Below are 25,287 nucleotides of genomic sequence, written 5' to 3'. Positions count from 1 at the left end.
ACATGGATAATCGGAATTATTTGAATGACTTTGTATGAAAACATATTTTTTTGTTGAAAAGTTAATATACCTAAAGTTATTATTACCTACACGTCGTGTTCCGTACGTTTTATCTGCCTATTATTGATTAATCTGTGCATAACGAAAATTATATGGGATCTAATTTAATTAAAAAATCTTGTGTGTCAGCTCCGACGCACGAAAGGAGTTTACTCTTTCAGATCGACTGTCTAGGTGGTAATAAATAAATAATAATAATAAAAATAGGTGTATATTTCACCCACTGTGTAAGTCTCAATACTTGCGCCTTAAAAGTGCAAGGTGCGCAACTGAAGAGCAGCAGGTCGCGGCGTGCGCACTGTTGGGGGCAGCGCACTGGGAAAGGTGGGCAGAAAAGGTTGCGCACTAAAACGTAACGCTGTCATTCGTTCATCGAATTTTACTGCCCATATTTTTTCATACCAGGGGCTTTATGTGTATGAAAAATCGATTCCTAAGTAGTAAACTCCAAAAACCCTTGAAGAACTTAAATAATTAATGTATAAAAAAATTGTAACTCTTAGATGGCTGACTATCGCATATTTTTTCTTCCGTAACTAATATTTGCAGGTTAATTCTTCCTAGAATTTTGTTGAAAATTATTTTGTTTTTTTTTCGGGAATCATAAAATTAAGTAAGATTGTGTATTACATTTTATATTTTAATTTACTAATTTTAGCTTTCACGCGTACCTACGTCATTGATACGGCTGATACGGCGGTAGCAAAAAGTAAATTGCATAGATTTTTGTAGCAACTCCCCTGATTTGACCACTTTCGCCATATTATGACAAATTATTTGATAAAAATTATTACTTGATGACTGGCTTTATCAGTGCGAAGCTTAGACCATTAATAGGTGCGAAGCTATATTGAAACAAAAAAAAATGTTTTTAGGGCTGGCAACCTGGCAACTGTCACCTGACAGTCTGACAGATGACATGACTTTGATTTGACAAATAATGAGTTGATGACATTTATTCCTAAAAACAAAACTGAATTAAAGAGTCGAAGTTTTACATTTTTTTAATGTTGTGATACAAAAGAATTAAAAATATTGTGTAATTTGTAACCAATACAGTAATCTGACTAATAATTCTTTATCATACGGATGCACTTGCTATTTAGATAGCGTTAAACGATAACAAGCATGATTGCTTGCCAAAGGTGACACAGTCGATCACTAATATTATTGTGCTTTTTATTTATTTTATTTTTAATTTAATGGGCAGTGCCGTATCAGGACAACGCACGATGTTCTTGTTTGGGAGAAATGCCCACAATTCCCAGGATGCTCGAGCAAGACTCGACAGGAAACTTTATCTCGCCCGAGAATCGCCTGAACCGGATTTCGATTTGTCAGACTGCTGTCTCCGGCGTCTGCCGTCAGGTATATTTTCCATATGCAAGGTATTCAGAAAAGACAATTTGTATTTACATAATAATCGCCTGCAAACCTTGGACGAGGGTGGCCAGATGTCAGATCTCTTCCTCATCAAAGTTTTCAATTTAAGTTGCAATCAATTTTTTCGGCTACCAAAAGGCATAAAGTATCTCGTAAACTTAACGGAGCTATATTTACAAGGTAATTATCTTGAATCCTTACCTGACGAAATAAAGTTTTTGGAGTGTTTACAAGTTTTGGACTTATCTAAAAATAAATTGAAGCATTTAAATCCTAGATTAGGTAATCTCAAATGTCTGAGATTATTAAAGATATCTGATAACAAACACCTCACAAAACTTTGTCCAGAGTTGTGTCTTGCCACAAATTTGCTATCTATTGAGTTAGATGGTGAAAATTTCATATTTCCACCACCGTACATAGCCACAAATGGGACTGTAGAAATAATGAGATATTTATGTTCAGAAATGAACACTGAGTACATAGCCCCATTACCTTCTGATATTTCACCATCCCAAGTTCCAAACGTAAATTACAATCCATTTGAAAAACAATTAGGAATAACATGGGAGGAACAAGAAGCTGCAATGGTGGAACAAGAAAGTAAAATTCATAAAGCAAATCAACATCAAAGAGAAAAATTTCTGTCTAAGATTATACAAGAACAACAAGTTCTAGATACTGAGATAGCCAAAGTACAAGGAGTGAGAGAAGCAGACAGGCAGAAGTTAATGAAAACTATACAGAAAGAAGAGGAGGATATTGAATGTTTAGTTAAAAACTTTATTCAAATCGATAGACTCCAACCAGAGGCTATCCAGCAACAGCTAGCTTATGAACAAGCTGAACATGATCGGTTATTGGAGATAACCAGACAAAATTATGACAATGTAAGACGGGGTGATATTTTGAAAGCAATGGAAGAGCTCATTGAAAAAGATTCTTCTATACAAATGTATAAAAAATATTATAAAGATGATCTAAATAACATCAAAGAAAATATGCTGATACAGGAGACTGAAGGTGCAATGAAATTATCTGAACTCTTAAATGCTAAAGATGAGTCTCGTACTGCGTTAGTGCAAACATTACTGGAAGATCAAGATATACAGAAAGCAATGGTTTCATCTCTGCTAGAGAAAGTAGATGCTAAGAGCTGGAGTCTCAATCAAGAAATATCACTTATCTCTACAAATTTAGCCCGGTTAAGTATCATTGAACAGGAAAAGAAGAATATGCACATTACATTTAACTATAATGAGCTGTTGCAACAAAGGGTTCAGTTAGTAGAGTTGCTTGACAATCTTCTGGATCAGAGAAACATAAGAAGAAAACAGTTAATTGACACCTTAAAAGAAGCAGAAACTGAAGGTGTCAGATCAAATGATTTTTGGCTCAAAAGTTATCAAAAACTTTTGGACTCAGCACCTAAATCGTTATTTAGTGTCAGAAAACTAGATCCTGCTTTTGCAAATAATCTTTTACAAGAAGGTGTTATACATTGTCTGCCTTTCCTGGTTAAATATTTATTTTCAGGTGAGTCTTTATTGAATATTACTCATCAGAGCTTAAAGGAGAGCGGAGTAACTCTGAGTTCTGATAGAGATGGAATTTTAAGAGCCTTACAATTGTACGTGCAATCTAAAAGTCAAAACTTCAACATGCCAGAAGCCAGCAGTGTACAACCAAGTGCACCTATTTGTGATGAGGAGCAAAATTGTTCAGGAGTACTGAATGTTGATGATAAAGAAAGCTCAATAGTGGAAGGTGAATGTGTAGTTTGTATGGATGCTAAGTCTGAAATAGTTTTTGTGCCGTGCGGTCACATGTGTTGCTGCCAGCCCTGTTCACAAAATGAGCTACAAAATTGCCCAATGTGCAGAATGGACATAGAAAGAACAATTAAAGCAATTGTTGTATAGTATATTTATACTAAACATGTCAGTCTAATGTTCATATACTAGCAGTTGACTGACCAGTTTTTCACCGCTTCCACTAGGTTGGTAAAGTTTGTACTGTGGCTGCTTCTAATTTTTTATATGAAGTCACTGAAAGAAGCTTTTCACCTTTTATCTCAATTCAGTGTGTCCTTTCATCAATTGGGTGATGACAAACAACAAAGACACCAGCCCGACGTGCCACTTGGTGTAGCCATGTGGCACGTCGGGCTGGTGTCTTTGATGATTGCAAACGCTTCGAAAACCAGAAAAATGTATGGAATGACATATGCTATCGACAGGTCACGTGATCAATGCCTGTCATTCTCATATATTTTTCTAGTTCTTCAAAGCATTTGTGATTGTAGAAAGAGAATCGATGTGGAGAATAAAGTGAAACTGCATACTTACAGGCTATCACCATATGTGATATATGTACAGTTTATTTGAAGCTCATTTTGCCATATATCAAGTGCATAGTAAAAAAATGAGAGACTGGGATATTTAAAAAAAAAACATGTAAACGCCCAGTATGTCTATTTTATTGTTATGCAAAACCTCATGTTAGTTTAAGAATGAAAATTGCTTTTTTGCTGATAGCTTAACTTCTGCTAACTTTCTTTTGTAAATTTGTCACAGGAATTCGGATTTTCAGCACAAAGCATGTAATCCATAACCCACATAATTATCATATTTTTACATTATTTAAACAAATTTAATATAAACTAAAATTCTCTCTTTTTGAAATATTGATTTAATAATTCAAACAGACTATTCTACGTTTATACATTTAGAGTTTATTTTGTCACCTAAAGAACTCCCAAGTCGGATATTATGACATTCTAAGTAAATAAACCTACATATATATATATATATATATATATATATACCATACCTATATATATATATATATATAATATATATATATATATATATATATATATATATTATATACCTATATATATATTATGTATATTATGATCGAGATTGTTTTGTAAAATGGCATGGAACACTTTAAATAATATGTCAAATTAATTATTAAAAAAGACTATAGATTATAATAACTTTGCAATAATTTATCCATAGTTAAATGTTGTAACATATACATCTATGGGATACTATAGACTGGTTAAAATAGTTTAATTTTAATATGTAGCTATAAATATAAAATGTAAAGATATAATTTTCGTCAAACTTCTAGTCTGTTCTGTACACGAGATTTGTGTAATACATCATATCTCTTTAGGGCCTACCTTGGCAATTGTGTTGCAACTTCAGGGCAGTCTAGAAGTTTGATGTGGAGTATATTAACTCCAGTCAGATAAAATAAATTGAGCAATATTTTTACTGTTAAAGCGCTGCCTTCTATCAATTGATTAGTCCATCAAATTGTCAATTTGCTGTTAACAAAGTGAGATATTATTACAATAATTTATGTTGGCTGGGATAGGCTTAGCCAAAATGTGTTCTCTTTTGATACCATGACAATGCATAATTAACCTTTTCAGGAATGATAAATAAAAATCTGTTGTGTGAGTGTTGTAGATGTTTAGCAGAACTTCATAACAATTTTTTTATAATTAGACTGTGATTTTCCAATTCGTATCTGTCTCTCTCTATTTTTGGTGTCAAGTTAGACTAAGAGTGATAGAGATTAATTTAAAACTCACACTGTCAAGTTGTAAAAAACATTGGTTGAGCTACTGATCAGATTACCTACTAAAACTCAAGAGTTTTTAATATACACAGAGGCACAGTTATCAGCCCACTTTAATATACTCGCGTCATATTAAAGTGGGTGGATAATTGTGTCTCTGAGTATATATTTATTTTGCATTGCATATAGGCATAGCCTACGTCCAGCCCATTCTTAACACTGTTAATATGATTATATCTGGAATTGGTGTGTTTTATGAATTCTGAATAATGATCCAATAAATAGAGGACATAAATATATGTGTCTTGTCGCACACAATACTGGCTTTTGAATAACCGGCTGTAATAAGATCTAGGATGCAACTATGTGAGCCTTAGTACAAAATAAAATAAGTACAAGTACTATCATGGTTTTTAACAATTGTTTAATGAATAATAATGCTAGTGCCTTCTAAGTGTTTGTTGATTCTATCATGTTGCATATGATATAATTTCAATATCAAGCGAGTTAAGCATCGAAATGTGATACAGCTGTGAACTAATAATAATTAAATATTATTATAATGACATTCAAGTTATAGTTCTTGGGCTCAAGAATAAAATATTTATTTAGACAACGATCACAGGCTTGGAAGAAAAACGTCCCACCAAATTGGTTATAGTCTGGCAAGTTCGTTGATGATACTCCCATGATATGCGGGTGACGGGGGTAAGACTGAAATCGTGCGTGCGGGGAAGTAAGGTGCATCAGTCGTGGGTTATTCATCCATCGCTACACGCCTCCCGGCCCGGGAGTGTTACTAACGAAGTGGCCAACTTATGTATTCAGAATTACGTCTGACTGTCGAGTCACGCATATCACACACATTAAGTGGTCTATAATGAATATTTTGTTCCTGGGCCTAGCTATCAGCCCTTATAGTATAAGTTTTTTGAAAGTCTGTCATATTATTTTTAATTTTGTTGTTATTCATTTAAATGTTAGACATAAGTGTTAGTAGGTACTATAAGATTTTTATTAATATTTATGGTACTTCCATTCTCAATAAAAAAAATATTGTGATTTGTGGATCTACTTATGGATAGATTTCATAATTTAGCACCTTCTGAAATAAACACAGAATGTTGTTTTCTATTTATTAAAATTATTGTTTGTCTCAGGTCATAATTGCAAATGTTAGCTTGTCATTTAATTCTAGTGAATTTGTTTGTTTGGAATTAACAAGATTTTGGCTTTACTGTAATAGTAAGTGTGTAGGTAGTCTGTCACGGAATTTAAAAATGTAGGTAGGTTCCGCATGTTTTTGTATGTGATTGGGATAATCCTTTTTTGCTCAATGTACAAATCGTCGTCGATATGTCTTTGACAATATTGCTGTATTGTAATTGTAGATTTTGTCCAAAATTAAACCTGAGTTTAAAATTACTGTCCTTTAGTCATTACAAGACTTGACCAATTACTTAACAGTTTTAACTTTCGTGATGCAAGCTTTTAAATTATAATATTTATTAATCTTGTATTATAAGACTGGTTATTTAGTATGGATTTTAGCACAAAATTACCTTTGTTATTAAGTCAGTATTTATTTTTATTATGTTATAAATTATAATAGTATTATTGTTTATGCTTAAGTGATCAGAGATTATGTTTGTTATTGTCATAGAGGCCATTTAAATAAACTACCAAAGCACTAAACTTGTGAGTATATACCTAGCTAAAATATTAATTAAATTTAATGTAAACTACTTTGGTTTAACCAGTATGTCATATCCTTACTGTAGGTGTAGTTAACGAAGTCAAAGTCAAGATGTTCCGAAATTGCCCCAGGTGAAATGTAAAATACCACGATACCTAATTGTAGAAATGTTATTAAATAAAAATAAGAAAACCTTACATGTATTATTGTGTAAGATATAAACAGAAATCTAGTAAATACGCAATAACCCAAGCGTAAAAATACAATTTATTATTAATCTAACCTTAAAAAATCAGCCCAAAGTAAAAGTTTCGTCATGACGCCTTAATTTTTTTCTGGAGTAAACAAAGTAGGTGAGGAGAGTGGGACATCTTTGAGACAATTCGAAGTTATTTCTTACTCACCAAGGCGAAAGTTAGAGTTATGAACCTAATACCTCTACTTAGCATTTTGGAGTTTGTCATTTTACATAATTTACCATAGGTGCATCAATCATTGTTTTCTAGCATGTACCGGTTTTGTCCCTAAAGGTTTTAGTGAAAAGTCCCAGTGATCAGTCTATAAGTACACAACTAAAGGCCATACTTAGGTGTAATTAAGGTTGTGATTGCGTACCTATATACTCGTATTATGTTCAAGTTTAGTGTGCGGTAATATATGTGTAATTACGCAGTTTATAAGTTGTCGTAAGTACCTTTATTTAATTTAGTTATCCTAACATTTATTTATCTATTATTTAAAGGAATTTTATTAATCTAGCCTGTTATAGTCCATCTAGTAGGTTAAGTCCGCTTTTCCATAGAAAATATGCTACGAAATGTTTGTATTAGTCAAAAATTTAATTCAATGTAATACTACCGTCAGTTGACTTTACACTCGGAAAGACACTGAGTTAGCAAATAACCCACAAAACCAAAGAAGAATTACACTTATTCTAAAGCAAGGTCACACTATGTCGTACTAGATCTTGAGTCACGTTGTGATATTTACTTTAGTGTGGCCGTTGCCTTACGATTTTTTACGGTGCGGTGCTGTGCTTAATGTCAGTCATTGACGATCATGTAATCTCACATGCCTGCAGTGCAAACGGCTCCGATATAACCGTTCGTGCGTTGGTCGCGTTCGGCATGATAAAACTGATAGTATCGATGCAGGCATGTGAGATTACTTGATCGTCAGTGGCTGACATTAGAAACATCATATTATGTAAGAACTTGAGTTACATTTATTAACGTTGATTCGCATTTTATATAGGTAGAAAAGTATAGAAAATGGTTATTTTGTATAACTAGGTATTTGCCTTTGCCTTTGGATTTCTTATCATATGCTTTTATTTTATTTAGATTTTTTGTATAATGTTTTTTTTGGTTTATTAGTGATTTATTATTGGTAGGTAGGTATATACCAGCGGCGAAGAATCCATACAAGCCGATTCCCATACAAAAAATTCCATTATTGTAATGAATGGATGTGTGAGAAACCGGAGTTTGTATCAAGCGGTATGAATTTCTTTTTCTTTGGGACAGCTTACCTTGGTCAAAATTCCATCCTTCGCCACTGGTACATACAGATCGTGTATAACTGTGATACAGATTTCAGACCAAAAGCTGTTCACACTGCCGCAAAAGTGTAAAGTGCTTTAGAAAGTTTATTCAATTCATGTAACCACCAATATAAATATCATTACGTATTTTATCCATAGATATAGTTGAGCATATTGTATTTTGAACTTGTTTATAAACTATTATTCCTATTTACCACCTGTTTTACAAATACATACGATTTTAGCACTTAGATTGTGTATCAATTTCTTTCTTACCTTAAGTTTCTAGTGCTACTAGGTAGTAATAGAGCTCTTTTCGACAGAGTTCGTCCGACGAAGCTTCCACGGAGGGAAGCTTATTTGTGTTGCCAAGTTGTATTGTGTTCCAATCTGAAGAATACGGTTGCTAGTCAAATTATAACCACAGATACTTAAATATAGAATACCTACATAATTAACACTAAAGGTGCTGATAGACTTTACTATTCACTTGTAATGAGCTTTCGTGGGTATGTTACATCACAATATGTACGTTTTAGCGAGCATTCTAACGAGCAGATTTGCTTGGAGCTTTTTGTCGAGATGAATATCTTTGACGAGCATCGAATGGAGCGTTCGCTAGAATTCTCAAGATGTTTGTAGCAATATTTGGCTCTATGCTTGGATCGGTGCGTTGTTCATTTCGACAAATATAAAAACGGCGAATGCTCAATGATCTGTTACAAGTGAATGCTCAAGACTCAAGTCTATCAGCACCTTAATGCATTGGCTTGATGGATGCAGGCAGCGCATCGGAAGACGTATTGCATGCCCTGCGAACTATGCTCTCACATGAAGATTCAATATTTACTATAAAATTCAATAGAACAAAATCTTTGCTCTCACAGAGTAAGAACAGGTAGGTACGAGTATTCTATAACCTCGTCAATTGCTGTGTTAAGAGTGATGGTTTTCAACTTACTATCAGGTGGGCCATCTGCTTTTTTCCGGCTACATAAAAAAAATATAGATTCCCTGTATTTCGTTTGTTACTCCCCAGTAGCTACAGGGGATCAACTAAGGTACGCTGGATAATACCACGGTATGTGTAGCAATTTATTCTATTGTTGACTCATTTGTTCAATTGGTCGCTTGGTAGAAAAACGGTTTTGACTTCTATCCGGACGACGGACGTTAATGTTAATAATAGATACCTACTATAGGTAAGTGCCATCTGTTGGCAAGGTGTGGTACCTATCTTTCAATGAAAAACTGGTACCAATGTGAATCTGTGAAACTTGTGGAAGGCTGTGTTATGAACCTCCGGTTATAACAAACTCCGGTAGCTGGCACCATGATTCGAATAAGTTTGGGTAACTAACTGTCCGAGTACGTACACAAAGTAAACTCACGCCCACTATGAGACTTTCGGATGTTGTCTATCTCAAAACATTTTAATATAACATAAATATTGCCTAAAATTATTAACATAATATAATTTAATTTAATAGGTATTATAATATTAATTATTGTTCTAACATTTTATAAGAAGTAGTGACATCTTTTATCAATTTGTTGAAAAACATTCGGAACTACGTCACTGATTGACCTACAACTCTAGGTGGCGACAATATCGCTAAAATTAACGAACAAAAAAGTTCAAAATGGACGGAATGGAGGTTGATCTTAATACAGGATGAGTTAAGTTCCTAGGTACCTTGATAGGGGTATCAAGTTATCAACTCGCAAGCAACGCGACATACCTATTACCATCACATTATTGAATACATAATATTTTGGTTTGACAAGCATTCGACGAATCATAGTAGGTATTAAAATTTTGTTGGACACCCTATTTATAAAGTTGAGAAAACAAAGTACGGTTATGAGAAAATTTACGTGATACAACGTGGAGTCACGACACAATCCAGTTTTGATCAAGTCGCGTTGCAAGAACCGGCTTATGAATAAGGGCCCCATATGGGTTCTAAACTAGTCAGGCATACTCTGACGTGTCACGTCAAGTGAGTTTTAGCCGTGTTTCACATTCTAAATAATGTACAATGCATGTTATTACTTACAAGTTCCCATTGCTGAGTACCGAGTAGGCGGTAGCTAATTAAATGACTCATGTTCGTGTGCCTCATGAATATTCTAAAATGCGGCTAGCCCGTTTGGTTCTACCTAGGATTGTCGTAGGTGATAGGTCCTACGTAAAACGACAACGTGCTATTTTAGAAGTTATTTTTAAATAAAAAGGCACATTAGTAGCAATTACAGTTATTATCAAGTTGAAAGTTATACTAAAACTTAACGTGATCTGTAAATATCAGAAGGGCTATAACATTCTTTTGGATTTACGGATCACTGTCGTAGTAAAACTTATGCTCTACTTTGGTAATTTGAATTAACACAACATTTGTAGGAAAATATAATTTCTACATTGATGCTTATTAATAGTATCTACTCAATTTAAATTTACAATCTTTGGATTATCAAATATTGAGCCATGTAACAAAATAAAATAAACACTTTAATGAAGGTAGATAACATATCAATATATCTTATAGTATATCGAAGCTATAGGTAGAAAATTCAAACACGCGGATCAATCATTCGAAAACGCAAGAGTCCGCTTAGTTATGAAAAAAAGAAAATAAAATATAAAGTTCATTAACAAGAATTCTATTTATCAATGTCGAGATAGTAGGAGCCCCGTGCCGTGGGTAGGCTGTAGAACCCCATGTATTGCTTCTCATTGTCGCCGCACGAACCCGTCTCAAACGAGATGTACGAGTCGCACTTCACGGAGACGTATTCACTGCCATTTCTGATAGTCTCAGCGAAGTAAACGTAGGCGCACGTATGTTCACAGCTAACTATAACAGAAAGATAAAAAAGAAGCTAAAGAAAGTAGTAGCAATAATGAAATACCTAATCTCTACTATATAATAAAAAGTCGTGTTTTCCTTCCTGACGCTATAACTCCAGAACGCACGAACCGATTTCCACGGTTTTGCATTCGCATTGCATTAGGGTAGGAGTAGGGTAGGGGTAGGGCTAGGGAAGGGGTAGGGTATCGATAAGTTTACATCGACTTTCACACGGATGAAGTCACGGGCGTCCGCTAGTACTTAATATTTTTTCTGAACGTGAATACCGTGCATAATACAGCTTACTTTTATATATTATAAAATTTTCATGTTTCCAAATAAACAAGAAATTAAATTAAGTGAATTGAATTCCAAAGTAGCAAATTATGCTTCGATTTCCGATTAAAATCTTCGATTTAAAAGTGTGGGAGCTGAAGTCGGAACCGATACCAGTGAACCGGAAGCCTGGAACTGGTACCAGTGACTAAATAGTTGCGGAGTAAAATGTTAGCTTGGTTTGGACCTAAGTACAATGATTCTGTCAAGGGGCTAGACTTCATTGAAAGAAGTAAGTACAGTGTTCAATGCCTACATGTGTCATGAGTGTCGCAGCAGTGTGGCTGCCAGGCGCCGCCATTCGGATAGAAGTCTGCGTGGCCGACGTTGGTAATATAGCCGAGGGCGCCGGTGTCTGTGTGGATGACGTCCACGAACGAGGCTGCCTCGCTGGTTATACCCGGCAAGTAGTTTGGCAGCTCGAAAAAGGGACCCGCTGGATCTAAGCCTAGAAACAAAAGTTATATTGGTTTGTATTATAACGACAATGAAAAATGCAAAAGAAAAACGAATGAAAGTTCATGATGCAGGTGTAAAATGTAAGGGCCGCTCAAATAAAGTGTTCTGCTGATTTAAGTTTTGTGTTCGCATCCGCCATCTTTATGTTGTCTCTACCATATGATTGACTCCGCACCCTCATTTGTATCCACGCAAAGCTATGGTATTTGTATCTTTAAAACTCTATTTAATTTTTGTACGCAGATAGCAGCCTACAGGTGTTAAGCTGAACTCTTTCTGTTTGCGCGAGCTCTAAACTCTATCGCAATGTCGCATTCCAATAGATTTTTATAGGATAGCAGACCCGCAAAACGTTGTTCTGATAATATTCTTTCATACTTAAAATAAATCCTAGGGATGGGAAACAGAGAAATACTTTACGACTCATACTCATACTTAACGTAACTTACAGGTAAAAAAGTTCATTAACACTCATCATTATGATCATTAAGACCTGAGTATTTTAAGGCATAAATGCGTGATAGAAATATCTAAGTACAAGCCTGTTCTTCATGAAAAAAAAAACTTTCGAATAGCCTTTGTGAATTCAAATACTACCTAAACAATAAGTAACCGTAAAGCCGTATTTTGCCGGATCCAGAACATGAATCGAATCCTAGCTCGGTTGTTTATTACTGTAGCTCCGGAGTATACCTACCTACGACTCGCTTACTTACTCGTAGACCGGGATAAAGTAAATCCAGATATTAATCCATGTAAATAATGCAAAAGGTAAAAATAAAAATTCTTACAAACAATTAAAAATCCTCACTACAAATACAAATCTAATAATATAATATACTAATAATATAAAGCTGAAGAGTTTGTTTGCTTGAACTCGCTAATCTCAGGAACTATAACTGGTCCGATTTGAAAAATTCTTTCAGTGTTAGATAGTCCATTTCTCGAGGAAGGCTATGGGCTATATATTATCACGCTAAAACTAATAAGAGCAGAGCACCAATGAAGAATGTTGCAAAATCAATTTAGTAAGAAGGTACCAACTTGTGGTAGTATACCGTACCTGTAACACGTGCAACCATGAATTTGTGATCTTTAAGTTTTTCGCCAGTCAATCCCATTACATGTGCTCCCAAACTGTGACCAATTAAATGAACGTCTCTACTAGCAACCTGATATCGGAAGGCCAACGACAAAACCATGTCCTTAACCTGTAGAAAAACAGATGCGTTAAACAAGAGAAGCGTCAAAGGTGGAATCAGGGGGCATGGCAGTGCCCTCACTAAGTCGCGCAAAATAAGGGCATCGCCGTACCATTCTTTTCTCGAAGCCTTTGTTTTTAACCCTCCAGGATTTAGCATTTTCTTATAACTTAGATACTAGAATAGACGTAAATCACAAAAGGTAGACATAAATTAAAAAAAGACGCAAAAGACAATTTTGTTATTTTCACTAAATTCTATTGGACAGATTTTAATCCAAGTTTCACTAAATGAATTTGTATTAAATGAATATTATTCCCTAAATATGATACCAAATAAAATGAATTCCCTACCTACGAGTACCTACATAAACTTTTCTCACCAATATAATCAATCTTACGAAAAACTACCTCTTCACGTTTTTGTATAAGCTCCGACAAAATTTATTACTGAGCCTTCCTTTATTATAGAATAGTCTACATTTTCTCAGGTTTTCTCATAAACTAGTAGGTATTTCATGTTGTAGGTAGGTATATATCAACTTTCTTTCAATGTTACTGCTTATATAATTTCTAATGAAGATGGTACCTAAATGGTTGCCGATTAAATTGCACATGAAGTTAAGATCTAAGTCTTAGGTTGGCAGGGAAGTGTATACGAGTGCCATAAACTAGAAAAAGTCCCCATCTCAGCATTTTGTCACATCATCATCATCATCATCATCATATCAGCCGATGGACGTCCATTACAGGAAATAGCCCTGAGTAAAGTTCTGAGTATATGTCCTAGGTATAAGTCTACAATCAATCAATTCGTCAATTTTTCGTCACATATTTCCCATGAAAAAGTATGCATCAATTTTTTTTAGCCAGGATCCAGTTCAGGTGCATCAAAATACGCCCATAAGAGTTGTTTTTGTGATAGGGACAATTGTTTTTGTGATAGACTTGTTGCCCTTCTAAACTAACCTTTTCAGCTACTATCATAGTCAAGGAAGCAGATTCGAGGTAATTTTCATGAGCTGCATCTTTTTGCCAGTCTACCACCACAACATTCACATCTTGCATGTTCAGGTAAGCATTTTTTATCAACTGTGTAGCGTTGCTGTTGCCACAGCTCATCCAGCCGTGTGTCACCATCACCAGTGGCTTGTCTGGCCTATACAGACTGTTTCTCTTCACTCTATATAAGAATCGCGCATGTAATTCTTCGCGCTGGTTTATATTGTCCCTGTAATACAAAAGTCTCTATCATAAATCTTTTTTAAATTACTTGCTTAAGGGCTCTAATAAAATTCCCAGTTCCCAGTTTACACATACAAAATATTACACATAGTAACTAACTAAACTATGAATTCTGGAAGATTCTCCAATTATTATGCGTGAAATAAATCTTAGTTGGACTGTAGGATACAATTAAAAATCTTTGATATCCTTGTATCTATTGAAAACTATAAGTTATAGGAATTGGGACCTAAAACAAAACTAAAACTTTTCAGAAGAACCGTCTTATTCTTTTCAATTGTTGTTTCAGTGCTTGCTTTGAGCGAATCCTTTTGTTATTACCATCTCAATTTTTAAATGACATTGTCAAGTTAAAAATTCAAATGAAACTATATTCAATAAATAAAATAGCTAAATTCTATAGCGCTCAGGAGATCGGCTTACAAAATAGATTACATAAAAGAATCAGTGTCACCTCGTGTAAAGCCAAAAGCGAGTGCTACCGGTGAAATATCGCCGCTTCAAATATAATTCTAGCACTGAGTCAAGTGGAGTATTTAAGTCGATAAAGTGAATATTGCCTTTTTCATCATAAAATTTGATTTTCTCAGCTAAATCTCCGTAAGGGTACCTCAAGAGGCAGTTTGATTTGCATACGCCTGAAAAAAACAAATTTGATTTTTAATAGCGCTTGAAAATGAAACAGAGTTTACTCTGCTACGCCTGAAAGGAACAAATGTGATTTCAATAGCGATCTAAAAAGAAACAAAGAGTCTACTCTACTATGCCTGAAAGAAACAAAGGTGATGGTCCAAAATTGTATGGAGCCCAGGATCAGTCATTGTACCATGGCAGAAATAAAAAAAAATATTTTTTTAACTATTTTTGATTAAACAAATCTACGAATTTACTTTAATTCTTTCGAAGTAATATTCATTCTCTTCCAAGATATGCATCACCAATATGGGTAATAATGGCGGATTGATGACATTTTCAATGCAGTAGTCGACTTGACGTTTGCTGTCATTGTTATGTCATAGTTTCTTTAAGGGCGCCATCTTGATATGACCCAAAAACTTGGGTTTTAATTTTATTAATTTCTTTTTATTTAGTTACATTTATTCACTTATTTAGATTTTAATAAAATCCTTGTATTTTTATAATTTTAATGATACGGGGTACAAGAGTGGGCCTGAAATGGACCATCTCCTTTGATTTCAATAGCGCCAAGAAACAAATGTGATTTCAATAGCGCTTTAAAAAGAAATAGGGAGTCTACTCTACTTTATTGCGCAGAAGAGGACAGAACTGATAATGGCAGCTGATTGGCAATTACGTCGCATGTCGCGGAGCGAGTTAAACTAACTGCGACATCAGTAATTTGCTCGAATGTGTCCTAGTGGGTCGAGCGGACATTGAATTGGCCTCGTGTGAACTGCAGCGTTCTGCGAAATTCAAGCCCAGTTTCTCACAAAACGGATTTTAAATTCGAACTGCGAATGAATTTCCGACTATTTCCATTTGCTGAATGTTTCGGGATCACCAGTTAGGCCGACCTACCTATAGCGTTTAAATCAAATTCGTTCACGTACAGTTAATCTGTTTGTAGTGAGCCTACTATCGGATAGGAAGACAAAATCTTCGGAAAACCCTACATCGAATTCAGCAGGTGCTCTTATATAAAAGCAACATTTACATCGTGTGTGTGAAGGTGAATCAAATTGCATCAAAGTAAAGTGCCTGTATTTGACGTTAAGTAAAAAATAGAAACTTTTATAAACCATCTCCACCGTATGTACATACTCGTAAATCAATCATGTATGTACATACTCGTAAATAAAAAAAAATGTGTCACCTTTTTAATCTTATCTATTGTCTTATTTAAATTTTGTTTATGAGAAATTATTAAGTTAAGTTTTTATTACTATAGAAACTCTGACAATGACTGTCCTTCTCTTAATCGGCACTAATTGAGAAGTTTCAGCTTCGATCAATGTAAATTTTATAACTTGGGACTTGTCGCGAAAAGTTCAACTAAAATTGAATTACTTAAAAGACGAATTGGGTTTCTAATCTAAAATTCGTCGGTCGTCCCTAACGGTTTTTAGTAGCTTATAATTAGGAGTGGGACGAAACAAATGCAAAGAGTAATTAAACGTTTTTTATTGTCCTTCTTTGAAAAGAAGACTTTTGAAAAATCGGATCCTATAATCTGACCTAATTACCTCTTTATTTTGAAGAGAAATCCTTATTTATCTTAAAAAATTGAAACGAGAGTCGTACATAATTACTGGAATATTGTATACTTTAGCATGATTAACAAACCCTATATATAACCAAAGTATGTATGACCCTATAATATTATTACAGGTTAGGATAGGAGTAGGGGTAGGGTAGAGATAGGGGTAGGGAAGTAGGTAAGTGCACATAAGTCAAAACGAAGCTTGACCTGGTCCGCTAGTATTTAATAAATAACCTATGCATTTGACTCATGAATTATAGTTATATTGGTGGTTAAACTTGAATATGCAATCTTAACGATGTTTATAACCAACGTTACAAAAGAAGGTCTATAGTCGACCTTTATACACAATGATTTTAATTCGCGGGTTTTTCAAAGGACATTCGATTTGGATTTTCGTTGATACTTTTTTGAAGTTGATATAAAAGTTTTGATTTCGAATATTGTGCTGAAAATGTCTGCGAGCGCTCATGACAGGAATTGTTTTCGATAGGTATTTATGCGTACACAAAGTTGCAATATTGAAAATTTCGGGCGTCAGCTGCAACGATTACCAGCAATTTGTATAAAGGCTTATGACGTGGTTCGGCGACGCACTGATGAAATATGTTTTATAAAACAAAAATAGACTCACAAAAAATATTTTCCCCTTTATCCCTAAGTTACCTGAACTTCAAAACTTTAACTCTACGTTTTAGACCACTACACTACGTTGGAAAGGAACGAATCTCGAAATATACAAAATAAGACCTTATTTTTTATGTTTCGAGTTTTGTTCGTACTTTCAAAATTATAGTAGGTACATTTTCTGTGGATAGAGCTTTCGAATCTTTATTATTTTTTACATTATTGTAAAGTATACATAGTTACCAGTATCAGTAGATCAGTAGTTACCAAAGTTGCCTAGTAAATTTAACCGTTACCGGAATACAGGAGTTTTCAAATAACAAACAAAGTTTTAGTACATTTTTTTATTACTTAATTAAATAATTACACCGAAAAAAGTTTATTCTAATGGGAAGGATGAAATTGTGTCCTGTTTTTCGCCTTACAGATATGACATCAATTTCAACACGAGTTATTTTTTTACGCAGTGAGTTTGATAAGTCCAATTTATTTCGGTATTTAGTTTTAATGTTCACCATACTAGAAAATCCAGTCTCACTTAAGTAAGAGGTAGTTTAAGGGAGGAGGACTTTCATGGCTTCATTGGCTTAGTGTGTCGTCCTACAGACGGAACCCATCCAATATTCGCTCGCGACTCACTTGGAAAACCCTTATATAGATGATAAGTTAATTTGTTAACTTTAAGCTGTAAAGTAATAAGAGTTACACAGTAAGAAAAAAGCCCACAAAAAGCTCATCCTTATTTTATCGCATGTATATTTTGTTACTTGCGTTTTGGAGCCAAAGTATTCACAGAAAAAAATCAAATAGACAAAAAAATATTCTTAATCCACTAAATTGCCGTGATTGCTAGTTTTACTAGATATTCATTTTGAAAACATATTTATTAATTATATTGTTTCAGGTCTCATTCTCCCTACACTTCACTCAAAATACCGGCAATCCAATTTCCGTTCTAAATTATTTATTGGAACGAAATACTCAATTGAGCAAATCCTACTCAATACTGTTTCACGGCCATTTGAGGAGAAAGGACCACTCGGCCAGTATGAAAAGCGAGTAACGTTTATTGAGTTTAGCTCAAACAAATTCAAATATGCCGTCCCTTTGTAGAGTGAATTGGCGTATGATTAAAATTGAAAATGTTAATTTAATATCTAATACATGGTTTTGTTGAAGTGTTAATAGTTTTCCCTAGATCATGATTATATACAGTAAAACCATTGTTTTTATCTAATAATAATATTAATAAGTGAAATTTTTTTAACCGTAAAATTTAAAATTACAAAATTGTAGTCACTTATATATTATTTTATACTTAAGGTGAAGCGAGTAAAGGACAATTAAAAGAAAAGCTTAGAAGCCTATGCTTCATCAGTCCAACAATAGTGTTGGATATATGAAATTGATTTTATTTCTAATCTGAGATATTTAATTTAAAATACAAACAAAAAAGTCCTATGATTATAAAAAATCTATAGATTACATGAAGTCAAAAATAAAATAATACTTACAGAAAAGTATACACAAAAATGCAAACACAAAATCAGAATGCAAGACCATATTTTTTCAATTTACGAGTATTTAACAAAGAAAAATATATCACGTATCCACGAGACTAATTGGTTCCTAATTCAAACAAATAGGACTTTATATAACGAGACGAATATAATTCAAATAATTGTGTTTTTAAGATAACAACAATGAACAAAACATGATACTCGTATAACACAACAATGAACAAAACATGATATAAACTAGCGAGCAGCTGATATTATGGGAAAACACATGTCTTGTTTTCGTTATGGAGAGACGAGGAAAATGTTAACTCGGGTCCTTTAATGCGTCATATAATTGTCCTCAATGAGTAAATATATGGTACAAACATTGTTTTAAAATAATATATTGATTGTTTTTACCCTGAGTGCGTACATATGGGTCATGTTATCATCTAGGTATTCAAATTTAAAATTAATAAATTAACCAAATAATCAATGTAAACGTTCAAGCCCCAATTCACCAATTTAAGGGTTGAATTTTAAAAAATGTTTGAATCACATTATATTCCTTTTTTTATGATTTATGAACAAATTTTCAAAACTGCAACTCTAAAAATTAGGGACTTTCCGTGCAAACTTTCAACCCCTACTTCACTGCCTTCTTATTTTATGTTCGCAATAAAAAGTATCATATAACCTTCTAAGTATTATGGTCATAAACCGTGCCAAGTTTCATTTGAATTCATTCAGTCGTTTCAGCGTGATGCCCGGCCAAGTAAATCACGGACAGACTCGAAAAAAATATTTTGGCTTCAGTATATGGATTATATGATGTGTCCTCCAACAAAAAAAAAATCATAATATCTTCAATGTACAGAATTAGACCTGTTACAGTTTTATTATAAGTATAGATATAGGATTGTTAGGATATCTTCTTAAGTTCCAAGAACGTACTTAATTCTAAATTATTTTTATAGTCCAGGATCTGTGGAACATTTTTACAATTGATTACTACCAATTTAACTTTCGGTGAGTAGCTTCATCTTGATGAGACGCTTAACTTTTTTATTGCTCAGAAATTTTTATTACCGGGTAACCCAGTTAGCTATCAGAATCAAGATTTTTTGTAAATAAAAAAGTTTGAAGATGAATCTACTCACGGAAAATTAACTTGATAGTAATCAATTGTAAAATGTTCCACGGATCCTGGGCTATTACTATAATTACTCGATCGTCAATTGTTACGAGTATATTGTTTGCATTTTCAGTGCAACAAGGTGCCTTGCGTTTCAAGAACTTGATACTAAAATTCTACTATCGTTACTCGATATAATTGTATAATGTATATGTACATATTTAGTTATATAGGATGTTTTATTCTATGATGGTGGTTTAGCTTTGGCTGTAATTGTGACTGGAAACATGTTTGTGTGTGTAAGCTAAAGTAACTTCAGCACAGCTGGAACGCATTGTTAAATTTTTTCGAGAATGGTAGGTTAATGTAATTTAATTTAAAAAAAAAATCTGAATTGCTGACACTCCTTCGTATTCACACACCAACGCGCCTGTCCAAAAATGCCTTTCCGTAACTACTACTACAAGCAAAGTAAAACCGTCGTCATAGAACGGAACATCAATGTGTCTAGTGGAAATTTTCAATATTTTCATACTGTTAATATCGCGTTGACGTAAACGCGAATTTATATGGAATTAAAACAGTTGTGCGGTAGTGCCACTACATGGCGGCGTTTCAATTTCATAGAAATTCGCGTTTATGTTAACGCTATACTAACAGTATCACACTGCCAATAGGCCCTCAGATGTAAATTGATTAAACTAAGACATTTATAATAATTAAAGTAAAACATTATTATAACTTTTATTTTATTTATTGAATTTTTTATGTATTTAAACAGTTAAATCAAAAAATCTTTGATATACCCTATATTCTGAACTTTTCTAAATTAAATATTACAATTTAAATTTTTGTAATATTTAATTACCACCAGAGACAACCCTAGTCAGCGCTCCACCAGTGACGGTCACCACACAATCACGTCACTGTCAAAACCATTATATGTCACAGGGTCACGCTCGGTCACGGAACAATAAACAGGATCAAAAATAGTCTGTCCGTAATGGAGAAGTCGGTCTACCCAACGCATACTAGTCTTCCTTTCATTAACATAATCTCGGTTACAGATCCCACTTCTGATGTGAGACCCTTTATACTCCGACATCAGAAGTGGGAATAAATACTTTATTCTTTGAGTTTTAATATCCCAACAACGAAGATGTTTTCCTTGGTAACAAATATACTCTTGTGGTTTAAGAGGCTTCACGAGAGCAATGCCTTCACGCCGGGCTGAGTGGGACAGAATTGCACAGTCAATTGCGCATGGCGACGCGTCGCCACACCGTACACACTACTGCATATAGACTGTATATATATATATATACATATATGGTATGATGTTTCACGTAAAAAAAAATTAAGAAAACCTAAATCAGATCGAACCCAGTTCTGTAAATCCACCGCGCATACATCTGCGCCACGGAGGCTGTCAAAACCTTAGGTACGAGTACGATGAAAAACCCCGCATGCAAAAAGCTACATATATTCCTTGTTCACGTAATCCATCGCTAATTAAACTGACTTTTGGTACATGACCCTGCCTCATAAATATTCAGTAGATCCCAAAGCCTCGCCGATCGCCATCTCCCTAATGTACTAAACGACCCTATGATGTGTTACGTTCAAGACGGGCCCTCTGTTGTTTCATATTAATAAGTTCGTAAGTTACCCTTAAGATGTGCGTCAGTAATGGGTATTTCACGAACTTTGAGTGAATAGAACATTGAAAACAAAGAATAATACTCTCAAAATGATAAAAGTGATTGAAACAAGTATGTAGAGCTGTGGAATTATTTGCTCTCTGCACTTTTTCTGGAAAACTTTATTAGATTAAAAAGAAACAGTCAAGTGCAACCCTACACGCTGTTACAATTGTGCGTTAGCGTTACCGACTAAAAATTGTGTTAGTGTGCGTTTCTAATAACTGTATCTAACTGTTTTTATCAGCGGGTAGAAAACTTGACTTAAAAAAATCGGCACTTTAAAACTTAATATTTCACAAACATATCCCATATCCCGACCTCGCTCTCAGAGGTAGGATACAGGACTACCGAGGCAGTGGAGAAAGTGGAGAATTAATTAAAAGCAAGTATTTATATTTTTTACTACAACTAGCACTTACTATACGTACTCTGACTAATTAACTTGACTTCTGTACCTGTGAGTAAGCCTCATAAATATGGAAGAGTTCCCGGAGGCTTCGCAACCTTCCCCCTTGCACTGTCTTGATATAAACGACCCTTTCCCACAATATATTACGGTCAAGGCCGGGCTCTGCTATTGTTTCATAATAAGTATTTTAGTTATAACCCTACCGAAAATTTAGGACCCTATTGTTGTAACCAACTGAGGTAAACTAGGGGAAATGATACCGTATTGCGCCAAGTTGTATCTTTACAACTGTTGGGTTGGGTTCGGCGTAGCGTTTTGGACAAGTAAACTGCTTCTCCGGACACTTCATCGTCATAATTTTTACCTGAAAAAAGCAGACAGTCTTCCCGTTTATCTAATTTAGAAGAACTGCCGCATCCGAAGAAAGTCAAAGCCACACATAGCTCAACGGGTACTTACTTCGAAGAGGCGATAGCTGTTGTTTGTCCGAGGTGCTGAATGGCGATCCCGCATTGGAAAACGCAGTGTTGGTAGACTCCTCATTAGATGGACCGACGACATCAAGTGGATAACGGCCAGCCGCTAGATACTGACGTTTCAAAGCAGCGATATCTGGAATTCCTTGCAGTACGCATATGACCAGCAGTGTTCGTCCATCGACTGATAATGATAATGATTTATTGATATCACCATCATATATCGAAAATTTGATGAAATGATTTGGATCTCTTAATTTTCTGTAGATATTCTTGGCTTTCTATTTGATTCAGAATATAGAGCATAAATTATGAACAAGATGAATGCTGAAGCGGATGGATCCGTCGTTCCGACAGTAAGCCATTCAATTACGCCGTGATCAGCAGATTAACTGCCTTACATTGAACACTGATAGTTTGACTTTCGATTAACGAGATTTCGTCCATTGAGATTCTAACCAATTTTCAAGAACGGCGTAGATTCTAGATTCCGTTGTTTCGTAGAACTGTGATCGTTTGACTTCTACTTTTAGAATTAGCTAGAATGGGGTTCTAAGCAGTTTCAAGGAAGGTGCACAATAGCTATTCTGTAAAGTTTTCTGGCTTAGTCATGAATTTAGTTTATGATTACATCATCGTCAGTCGATAGACGTTCACTGCTGGTATCCAAATAGGCCTACTGTTTAAGGCCTATTTGAAATTTAAACACCTTGGTCTAGAGACTGAATCTAGCGGCAAAAGCAGAGCGGCAAAGAAGTAAACTGTTTGTATCAACATTATTATTTGCTTTTTCCATTTTATTTACAAAGATCGAAGGTTTGTTGTTTTAGTGTGTAAGTGTGTACTTACACGTATAATCGTTTTATACTTTACACATACGAATAGCTGCTATCCTGTAACGGCGCGACGCGGCTCCCTTTCAAAGCCTCCCGTCTGAAAAATTGCCCGAAAATCTCGCTCTGTCATTGAGATTGTCATCTCGATAAATTGTATTTGTGCAAACTCGGAAAAGTTAAGACGATTTGATCCGAGAGGGCGTGGAGGAATGTGAGCAATGTTTGATAGAGATTGCTGAAGATTTACTTACTGTTTATAAGGTAGAACCTATTAGTATTAGAGGGGTTTGTACGATTTACCTCGTCTGTGGAAGTACTATCGCCAAGTTTCATTGCTGCGTTCCATTTTGCAGGCTTATTTACTCCTCAGGTATATTTTTTTTACAAGTTAGCCCTTGTTTTCAATCTCACCTGATGGTTAGTGATGAAGCAATCTGAGATGGAAGTGGGCTAACTTGTTAGGAGGAGGATGAAAATCACCTCTTTCGGTTTCTACTCGACATCATACCGGAACGCTAAATCGCTTGGCGGTACGTCTTTGTCGGTAGGGTGGTAACTAGCCACGGCCGAAGCCTCCCACCAGCCAGACCTAGACCAATTAAGAAAACCTCAATCGGACCAGGGGATCGAACCCAGGATCTCCATCTTGTAAACCCACCGCGCACACCACTGCGCCACGGAGGCCGTCAAATGGCTCTAATTTTAATGAGACATTGAACTTCATTAAAATGAAAATCAGCCCAAATCCTGTTAAAATATGCACAAAGCGAGAGCGTTGATCATACTTAAATTATGGGATTTAGGAGGGTAGTTGTTCCAGAATATGGAGCGGGAGTTTGAAGTTTTAACGGCAGCACTTCGCACGCCGACCGAGACTTCGCTAAGAAGTTCGCAATTAATGTATCTCTTTAAATTTTGTTGGAACCATTTAGTTGAGAAACGGTAGCGGCCGTTCGTGTTGCTATGATACAAGAGTTGGTACTGTAACTGTACTTTATGAACGAGGTCAACGATATTTTATACCATAGATATGTTACGTGCCTACAAAATCACCGCCTAAAGTGATCCGAATTTAGCTACTGCATTGAGCGCACAGTTATTTTGTGTTTACTTACATTATATATTTCAGTATGTACAGTTTTTACACTTCCTGAACACACAATTCGACATTGTAGACTATACCTGTTTAGGTATTATTAGTTTAAATAAATTTCGTTGTTTAACATTCACCTCATAAAATAAAATTACGCACAATCATGTAGAAAATTTCACTTTAAAACTGGCCAATTTTGCTTTGACAGTTTTAGAATTAATTGTAAAGAAAATTATAAATATAGTCCAATATTCAATAAAATCCCAATTTCATTCAAATTCAACCTTAAGGATTGGGTTAAAGGTTGAATTTGCAAATGCGACTACTTGAATTGAGTGCCAAGAAGTTGTGTTTGGCACTCATTAAGTGGGAACTTTTTTTGGTCGCTGATTGTGCATCCACTTTTTAATAGGAGGTCGATGTTATTTAATAAGCGACTAAATGGAATTAAGACAATTCTGTAGGTACATTTGTCCGCCTCACTCTAGTGCGCTAGTGCCCTATCTCTAGTATAAAATATCGTTGACCGAGGTTTATTATTATTTCAAGCCTAAATACAAGAATATGAACTTCAAATCATAATTCGTTTATTTCAACTAGGCTGTTTCAGAGCTTTGTTAAAAAAACCAAGTTTCAAGAAGTTTTTATTTGCTACTGCAAACGGCTTTGCTGAAGTTGCTACTAGCTAACTTTAATTTTCAGTTGAATAATATAAAATGTAAACCTTTGCCTCCGATTCCGGGGGTGTGAATTCGAATCCGGCCTAAGGCATGCACCTCGAACTTTTCAGTTGTGTGCATTTTAAGAAATTAAATATCACGTATCTCCAACGGTGAAAACATCGTGAAGATTTTTTTCATTGGTTCTATTCTACGCGCTGTCCCCAGCACCACATCTTGAAAGCGTCTATGCAATGCCG

General features: G+C 34.8%; 2 protein-coding genes across 2 annotated transcripts; one reads left to right on the top strand and one right to left on the bottom strand.

Annotated features, from left to right (window-relative positions):
- Window positions 1-1,032: 1,032 nt before the first annotated feature.
- Window positions 1,033-4,236, top strand: LOC112056357 (E3 ubiquitin-protein ligase LRSAM1-like). Its single transcript, XM_024096778.2, has one exon. It carries the CDS (start codon window positions 1,263-1,265, stop codon window positions 3,363-3,365), a length of 2,103 nt encoding a protein of 700 aa, XP_023952546.2. The 5' UTR covers window positions 1,033-1,262; the 3' UTR covers window positions 3,366-4,236.
- A 6,699-nt stretch (window positions 4,237-10,935) lies between these two features.
- On the bottom strand, window positions 10,936-18,962 carry LOC112056360 (lipase member H-like). The gene is made up of 6 exons (XM_024096781.2): window positions 18,732-18,962; window positions 14,824-15,007; window positions 14,094-14,355; window positions 12,987-13,134; window positions 11,721-11,912; window positions 10,936-11,134 (listed from the first exon to the last, which is right to left on the bottom strand). Exons 1-6 carry the CDS (start codon window positions 18,778-18,780, stop codon window positions 10,941-10,943), a joined length of 1,029 nt encoding a protein of 342 aa, XP_023952549.2. The 5' UTR covers window positions 18,781-18,962; the 3' UTR covers window positions 10,936-10,940.
- Window positions 18,963-25,287: the final 6,325 nt, after the last annotated feature.

This window comes from Bicyclus anynana, chromosome 4 (genome assembly GCF_947172395.1).
Source record: "Bicyclus anynana chromosome 4, ilBicAnyn1.1, whole genome shotgun sequence".
In the NCBI taxonomy this organism is placed as follows: Eukaryota; Metazoa; Arthropoda; class Insecta; order Lepidoptera; family Nymphalidae; genus Bicyclus; species Bicyclus anynana.
Note: the sequence above shows the minus strand (reverse complement) of the source record. Positions and strands in the feature narration are given on the sequence as shown.